This window comes from Mesitornis unicolor, unplaced genomic scaffold (genome assembly GCF_000695765.1).
Source record: "Mesitornis unicolor isolate BGI_N332 unplaced genomic scaffold, ASM69576v1 scaffold25474, whole genome shotgun sequence".
Classification (NCBI taxonomy): domain Eukaryota; kingdom Metazoa; phylum Chordata; class Aves; order Mesitornithiformes; family Mesitornithidae; genus Mesitornis; species Mesitornis unicolor.
In genome coordinates, this window is record NW_010182435.1 from 25,217 (window position 1) to 34,035 (window position 8,819).

Here is an 8,819-nt window from a genome sequence, read left to right on the forward strand (position 1 = left end):
ATTCCAGCAGTGCTTAATAGGGTCATTAGAAAAATCAGTTTAAGTTTTTAAATGCTATTTTTAAAACATTATTTGGAATGTCACAAGCATTGAATGACTTATGCCTTGCAGATTAGAAGATGATTATCCTCTGCAGTGCTTGCTGCGGTAGCATGTAACAGGAACAGTATTCTCAAAGCTATCTCTTAAGCTTGCTATTCAAACCTATTCACTCCAGGCTATATATTGTATTTGACTTCCTGGTACTTTATGTTGAAGACACATTCGTCGTCTTAATCAGGCAGTTTATATCTGCCAGGAATGTATTTGATATAATGTCAAGCATCATTTAGATGAGAAGTGAAAGTGCAGTTTGGTGGTGTTTTCTGCCAACCATTATTCCTGTGAGAGGGGAGCACAGCAAGCCAGGCTTAAATGGAGCCTTTGGGCAATAACAAGCTTATTCATGTGTTTGTTTTGGCCTAATGTTCTTCCCTTGGTTACAAAGCTGTTGTAAGTGTGTGCTAAATAACAGGCGTTTAAAAACAACACTAGGTCAGGAATATTGGCTTAGAGGATCAGACCAGAGCATCTGAAAGCCTCAGTAAGGTTGACAGCATCGCTGTTGTGTTTTATGGGCAAGGGTAAATGGGACTTGGTGTTCCAGCAGTATAGGTGTTGTGTGCAGGTTGAGACAGGAAAGCCGCAGAGTTCTCAGGCATGGGCTTTACTGTAATAATAGCTAGCGTCTGTCTCCAGAGCTGGTGCGGAAATGCAAATTGTTCTCTCCGAAAATGTCAAAGTGACAAAACACTTCTGAGTCTTCTGCTTGTTGATTGAGAACGAGCAAACAGTTTTGAAGTATTTTTCAAACAAAATACTGTAATTGCCTCAAAAACTTCGTCGCTATTTCTAGATATGTAGTTTGTCCCTATATATTATTTAAGTGACCAAATACAGTAGAAGCTTATGAACCCCTAGGGTTATTAACCCCTAGGTCTGATTTACAGACTCCACGTCTGATTTACATGGAGTAAAAAAAAAAATTAAAAGAAAAACAGAAATTAAATTGAACCAGATCCAAAGATTTATCTCTCTGCTTTGGCACAAGGGGCTGCCTGGTGTGGTGAGCAAAGCCTGGTGCGACTATGAAAACACAGGCTCTGTTTCGACACCAGCCTGGAAACAGTCGGAAGTGAAGTGACTTGCTATGCTTCAGTTCCCCCTTTGTACAAGAGTGGGGAAAGATGCTTGTTCCTACTGTAAATTGCTGTGACCTCTGCTGTTGAAAAGTGCTTGTATGAAGGATGTTTTATAATTAAGCTGGGCCAATCATGTTGCTTGTTTTTTGTTACTGTTACAGTCTGTGCTACAGAATGTTCCCCCTGAAGGGTGGTTCTGGAGTGCAAATCTAAATCTGTGATTGTAATAAGCTGCATTTGCTGATGACAGCTGCACTGATAAAAGTAACCTTGAGGTCTTTGCCAAGTCTTGTAAATTGGGAATTAGGACATGGATCCTCACTGAGCCTTTTGTGCAAGTCAATAATGTCATATGTGAATGAAAAGATAGCTCATGAAAGAGGGAGAGCAAGCACTCAAACATTTGTCTGTTTTGTTTGTTGTTTTTTTTCTGGCAGGATGGAGAAAAAGAAAATTCTAATGAAATCCAAGGTTGCTGCTCCTAACCTCCTGAGGGCACTGCATTCTCTGTACCAGTTTGGTCACCTCTGTGACGTGACGGTTCACACACAGCATCTCGGAATTCAGGAGGAGTTTCTGGTTCACAAAGCTGTCTTGGCAGCTTCCAGCAACTATTTCAAGGGGCTTTTCCTGCATGATGAGATGCTGGACACCAAGAATTGCACGGTGACTCTGCAAGACATTTACACGGAAGAGTTCACCTCCTTTCTGGAGTTTGTTTACACTGCAGAAGTGGAGATTGAAGCGGAAAAACTGCAACGGATGAAAGAAATAGCCGAAAGACTTGAATGCAAGGATTTGCTTGATATTTGTGAAGAAGTGAAAGCAGAGGGAAGAAAGGGGTTGGATTTGAGCCTCCATCTGAAAGGTCAGCTGTGTGAAAATGGTGGGCCACAGTGGACTCGCATCCAGAAAGAGGAGAACCACAAAGTGAGTAACTCTTCCCAGGTTGTGGCGATACCCATGCAGAGGAAACTTTGGGATAGGCAAAAACATAAAAAGTTGCTGGCTGGCTATGAGCTCATTGAAGGCCAACCAGCAAGCCTGGAGCAAGAGGGCACTGCTTTTCCAGATCCACAATCCAGGACAGCAAAGCTACCAAAATGTAACAAGACAGATACCAGAAACAGGCTCAGCATGGATGTCATTAGTCTGGAAAACGAGAAGAGTCATCCTTTCCTAAGGCAGACTGAGTCGAAGGAAGCGTGCATAGTAATTGGGAATATGCTGCCTGAGCAGTGGGAAGATGAAAACAATTTAATTTCCAAATTTGCTGGTAAGACAGAACGTAGGAAATCACCACGGCACGTGGCGAAAGTCTTGCCGCAGATTACATGTGGGAAGTGCAATGAGTCATTCTGCGTTATCAAGCAGTACCAGTTGCACATGGAGCTCAAGCACAACATTCGTCTGGCTGTCAAGTACAGCTGCAACGCGTGTGAGCAGCTCTTCTCCACTCACCAGAACCTCCGGCGGCACCACCTCGCTGTTCACAGTGACGAGCAGGACTTTTCCTGCGTGTTTTGCGACAAGAGGTTTAAGCGCCAGAAGGACATAAATGACCATATCTGCAGGGTGCACAAGAAGAAGCGAGATCCCCAGGCCTGCCCATATTGCGACAAGGTCATCAGTTCCAAGTGTGGCCTCACAGTCCACATACAGACACACACTGGGGAGAAACCTTATCAATGCAAACTGTGCCCTGCCAGCTTTGCTCAGAGGTCTGCTTACAACACTCACATAAGGTACAGCATTCTCTGTGCATGTCCTTGTGTCCGAGTGCACACAGGAAAACGTGTTTTCTCTCTGGGTGCCAGGATAAAAGCGTTCCTGAAGTCCTTGTTCCAGAATTCCTTGGATCTGATGAGAAGTGTGTTGAAATCAGCGCAGATTTTTTTTCCATTGACCTAATCAAGCTTTCAGTCTGGATTACTGGATTGAGGTCTCCCAAACTGGGAATTCATGCAAACATTTCCCATTGAATCAAAGAGAACTTGTGCAATGAGATCTGTTGGGTGATTTTGGAAACCTCAACTTTGGGTTTTTAAATAGGAGCCTGAAAAGAATCGGCATCTCTTTAAAATGCCCAAGAAAATGCTCATTTCATAAGCATCAGGGCAAAGTGGTGCTTTTTAGTATGGTTTCCATGGACTGCTGTTTTGCAGGGTACCGTGTGCTCCCAAATAGGCTTACTAAGTGCTGCCTGACTGAAAACAAGATGTTGGAATTGCACAGTAGTTTCCAGCACTGCAAAAGCCACTGTACATGTCAAACATCTCTGTACCCTGCCTGTGTGGTACAGGAGATAGGTAGTTTTCTGCTGGATTCCAGCTTCCCTTTTAAAAATGTCAAAATTTGTTTGTACTTCATTCCAGTAGCAGAGAAACATTCCACATGTGTCATGAGTGCAATGACAAAGCTTGTTCCACGCACTGAGTAGTGATAAGTAGAGTTAATTACTGCAATTGATGGCTTGCAAGGGGGTCAGATTTGGTTTTCCATATAGGTGCATGACCTATATTTCCCTTGTTTTAAGTCTGTAATTTCATATCCTGGCCTTGGAGGAAAATTTGCAGTCCATCCTATGTTACTAGTCAGATGATGATTATGTATACTTGAGAGGCTTTGTTCTTAATGAACTGAGACATTTTAATTTTCTTTAATTATCTGGTCCAACTCTACACAAGATTTCCCTGTTCCAAGCTCACCAAACATGCTGTTAATTTCTTAAATGGTGTGAAGAACAATTGAAAGGAAATTACTCTTCCTCAGAGGCACACACGTCTGAACTGAAACAATTAACTCTATTGAAGTTGTGCTCTGTTGTTTGTTTATTTTAACAGAAAAATCCATGGGTCTGGGCAAGAGAGGAAACTTACGCCTGTTTATTGGATGATAGTTCCGCCTGCGCATAGACCAAACACAACAAGCTGTGACAAAGATACTGACAGGGAGACGTGGGATGGGACATCAGAGGCTGAACAACAAAGATGTGCGAGGCATGAAGAGGCCACAAGTCGTGAGGAAGAACCTGGGGGTTCGTCTGTTACTGAAGCTGACTGCAGCAATGAGCAAGAACAGAAGCGGAAATATAAGGCAGCTGAAGCAAGAAGTGAAAAAATGAGTGAGGAAGGGAATGAAGAGGAAGGTGAAATGAGTGTGAAGGGTGAGGAGGGGGTAGATTATGAAGCGGGGTATTCAGAAGTCGAAGACAGTAGAGATAATGAGGAGAGCTGTACTGAGGAGGATGATGAGGATGATGAATGCTCTAATGAGAAGGATGAAGAATGTGAGTCAGCTGAAGAGTTTAAAATAAAGAAGGTAAATAAAACTGGAGTGAATAAGAAACCTGCCTATGTAATAACGTGCGATAAGTGTCATGAGCAGTTTGTTTCCCGGAAAAAGTATGTGGACCACTGCAGAGATGTCCATCAGTGCTTGCCTGGTAAAGTCTATCAGTGCGACATCTGCAGCAAGTCGTTTGCTAGTTACAACAGCTGGAAGGAGCACCGAGCATGTGTCCACACTGAAGAAAGGCAGTTTGCCTGCACCCTTTGCAATGCTACTTTTAAAAGAAAGAGAGACGTGAGGACACATTATATGCGGAAGCACGAAGGCAGAGTCAAACGCCCTCTCTGCTCTGTCTGCGGGAAGATCCTCAGCTCCCGAACAGCGCTGGTGTTTCACATGCGGACGCATACGGGAGAAAAACCTTACGAATGTGGCATTTGTCATGCAAAATTTGCTCAGCCATCGCAACTTAAGATCCATACCAGGTACTGCCTCTCCTGTTACCACTCTTTGCGTGCCCAACGTACTACAGCACTTCTTTTTTCTCTTCTGACTCCCCAGTTCTGAGTCACTCTCCTTGCATGTCCTTGTAACAGGAACATGAATGTAATTTGTTCTGTAGTACTTGTGATTAATTCTTTCACGTAAAGGCTTTGTCAGCAGCTGGTCATTGCATCAGTTTTAGTAAGGATTTTGAAACGGGTGCCCTATCCAAACTTGTAAGCAAAAGCCAGCCACTGGAAGCAGTCTTCAAAATAAGATGGTGGCCTTCTCTGATGAAAAGTAGCGTAGGCTGAAGAATTAGTCAGGGACCTCAGAGACCCAGATACTGAGCCCTGCTCACTCTTTATCACTCTGAGCAAGTCATTCAGTGTGAGATTTCACTTCTTGTATGCAATACAAAAGCTGGACATCTCATCTGGGCTCCCTCTGTAGTCATCGGGGCTAGACTGTATGATTTGCTCTCTGGCGGTGCCTGTGTTAAATGTGTCCTCTCCCAGGAGAGGGTGAATCGTCTCATGGAATTTCCCATCTTTCTCCAAACAGGGAGCCTAGCAGATAGCTTATAAGAGGAGGTTGACTGTTAGAGGGAGAGGTGAGGTGAGAGAAATCCCGTTAGTAGAGACTCTGGACCCCTACCACAGGGACAGTAGCTTTCTTCTGTCTCCTAAGTGTTCTTTCAGTGATTTAAAAAAAAACAGGTGTTCTGATTCAGGACCAGCAAAACATCTGAAATGTCAGGATAATCTCTGTCAGCTGGAATGCAGCAGAGCTTTGCCACGTGTTAGATGCAGTGTGCCTGCAATGAAGCAGTGACTCACGGAGTTTGTGTTGGATAACTGCCTGTCTCATGTTTGCAGCATTTTGCCTGACAACTCCAAATTATGCATGTTTTTGTCCATCATACTATTTGGGTTGGAATAAGGGAAGGCAGCACAGTGTTAAGACCAAACATTAGGCTCAGACTTTCTCTGGTTCAAGCTAGTTTAAAATCACATGTCCAGCATGCATTCAGAAACACTGCTTGCCTGACCTTCTTCAGTGCCTTTTGTCTTAAAAATGAGAATATCCTGCCAATTAAAGTTTGCAGGCTGGAAGACACGAGGTGGAGGGATTGCGAAAGCCAAGAACATGGCCCACAGTGTCCCGAGAGATCTGCTGCTGGCATTGTGCTGGGAACAATCTGGATGTACTTTCAGTCCCTACCACAGCAGCAGCTTGTCATCTTCCTGCTTTCAACCATTCGATGCTTATACTATGAGCTATAACTTGTGAAAGAAAGGTGGATTTTGGAGGGCCTGAGAGTGAGGAAAAGGTCAACCTCAAATGGGGATTTTAGTACTTTAGCATAGCACTTGTAGTGGCAAATGCTCTGTTTTCTGAGTGAGCAGAATGCATTTTTATCTACTTCGTTTAAAAAATGAGGTATGCTGCCTGTAGTGTGTAGAAGGTGATTTCAAATATAGCATTTTAAGAATGCACTACAAGAGCTAATTTATTAATAGTCATTTATGGTTTGCTCCATTTAGGTCCCATACAGGGGAAAAGCCATACATTTGTGAGGACTGCGGGGCTTGCTTTGCCGATAAAGGCAAACTCACTGGCCACAAAAGGACCCACACAGGTAGGCATTAAACACTTGTTTTCCTTCCATCTGGTTCCTCCCTTCACCTCCCTTTATACTGCTAGAAAAAGAGCTAGTCAGGATCTTATAAAGACGTGTACTTGTTTGCATAACTCACAGAAAAGGCTTCAAGTACCAGGAAGGAACTACTGAGAGTAAAAAGACATTTGAAAAACAACTTTGAAGTACAAAATTCTGCTGAAAGAAATCACTGTCACCTTCTCTTTACTCAGGAGAGCGCCTTTTTAAATGTGATGTGTGTGGAAAACACTTTGCCACCAATGAATATTTAAAATGCCATAAACGATGCCACACGGGTGCTAAGCCCTACAAGTGCGAGGTTTGTGGGAAGACATTTGGACTGAGAGCCTCGCTAGCCCAGCACAGTAATGTCCATGCAGGTAACAGAACAAACTCATTGGGGCTGGGAAAGTAAATGTTTGAATGGTGACGTCTTATTCCAGAACCACTTTTATAATCTCCTTGAATTAGGTGATGAGGAGAAGCAGGGCTTATACTAATCCTGACTTATTAAGCAGGGCACAATGTTGTCTTGTATCCTATCAGATGACGCCTGCCCATAAGACTGAGGCCTGGTTTGTGCTGCTGCGGGATGTCGGAGCAGAGAGCGGCTGTAGTTGCTGCTGTTCCCCTTGCAAGGGAGCTGTTCTCAGCCTTTCCCTTACTGCCAAGAAACATTTTATCACATCACCTTAAAAACCAGGGCCTCAAGCACATCTCCTACATACACCGCTTTATCAATATTGATATTTTTAAAATTCTTAATGCTTTTTTGAAATCAGGGCCAAAAGAACATCCCCTCTAACTCTATGCTTCCTGGGTTTTGTTGTTCTTAGAGATCCGTCCATATTTCTGTGAGCAGTGTGGCAAAACATTCACCCAACAGGGCGCTCTCCGTCGCCACCACCGCATTCACACCGGGGAAAGGCCGTACAAGTGCAGAGCTTGCGAGAGAACCTTCACGGACATGTCCACCTTGCGCAGACACGTGTCGGTACGCTGTCCCTCACGTGGCTTTGGGGCAGGCAAACTGCGGCAATCACGTTTCAGTACTAAGAGAAGATTTTCTCTTACACAGAGGCAATAATATGATTTATAATGTCTTTGTTTTGCCAATAAATATCATCATATGTGTTTCCAGCACAGCGATATGCTAATTGCTGAACTTACCTGTTTTCTGAGACCTTTGGATCCTTGAAGTGACTGCTAAGAACATAAGGGGTTTTTTCCAATTACAAGTTTTTAAGTTCGTGTTTGCCTGTATGCTAAGAATCCAGCTGCTTTTGCAAGCATTCCCTGACCACAGAGCCAGAAAATCAGTGCAAAGTTGGCAGAACAGACTTGTTCTTGCATTTCAGAGTTCAGCTTTTGCATTTGAGCACATTATCACAGAGTTAATCCTGATACTGTTTGATTTTGCACTAGATTAAATCTTCAGTTGTTAAAGTTATTGTTAGAAAAAACTCAGAGGTAATTGTTTTCTCCCTTCCTCTTTTTTTTTTTTCCCCTAGATTCATGACCGACATGCTCACTGGAGAAGTTTCTTAATAGACCTTACAACCAAAAAAGACCATAACTGGTCCAAAATAGAAACATTCTCAGAAGCCTGTATGGACGAAGAATCTGCGCCAGAGATTTGGTCAGTTGACCAAGGTAAACTTTTTAAACCCGAAAGCATCCTTCTTAAAAGAGTAGAACATGTGCCACCTAGTGCTAGTAACATGGAAGACACTGATCGCTCCCTTTTATACTTATAACGCCAGAAAACTCTGCAGTCTCTCCTGATCATAACATGCTGAGTTATTCGCAGTGTTCGTTGCAGCAGCCTCGTTAAGCTCTGCGGTGAGGGAGCACCTTTATGTGGAGGAGCTGGAGTTACAGACATGGCAGTCAGAGGAAGGTTCGGAATTCTTCTTAAAAGTATTTATGCCGGTTAAAATTTAGATCTATACAGAGCTTTTATTTTTCACAAAGCCTTGAATATGTCTTAGATCTAGGATGCATATGTGGAGGGGGTGTACGCAGGCCCGGGGGGGGTGTGCTGTCGCTGTAAATTACTGCTTTTTTGTTAATAAAGATAACTCAAGTGACCATCCATCTCTCAACTAGTTCATTCGCGTACATTTGACTGCAGGATACTTGTTCATTTGGTCCGTAAAAAGCAGGCCTGGTTCTGTCCGCGCTGTTGGGCCGCGTTGCTT

The 8,819-nt window shown here is 43.4% G+C and overlaps 1 protein-coding gene across 1 annotated transcript; it reads left to right on the forward strand.

Annotated features, from left to right (window-relative positions):
* Positions 1-1,619: 1,619 nt before the first annotated feature.
* Positions 1,620-8,271, forward strand: LOC104540067 (GDNF-inducible zinc finger protein 1-like; the record flags this gene model as incomplete). Its single annotated transcript, XM_010183777.1, has 6 exons — positions 1,620-2,926; positions 4,025-4,957; positions 6,503-6,597; positions 6,831-6,998; positions 7,455-7,612; positions 8,130-8,271. Coding segments are annotated over exons 1-6 (2,803 nt in total), but the record flags the coding sequence as incomplete, so codon positions are not given.
* Between the last annotated feature and the right edge of the window lie 548 nt (positions 8,272-8,819).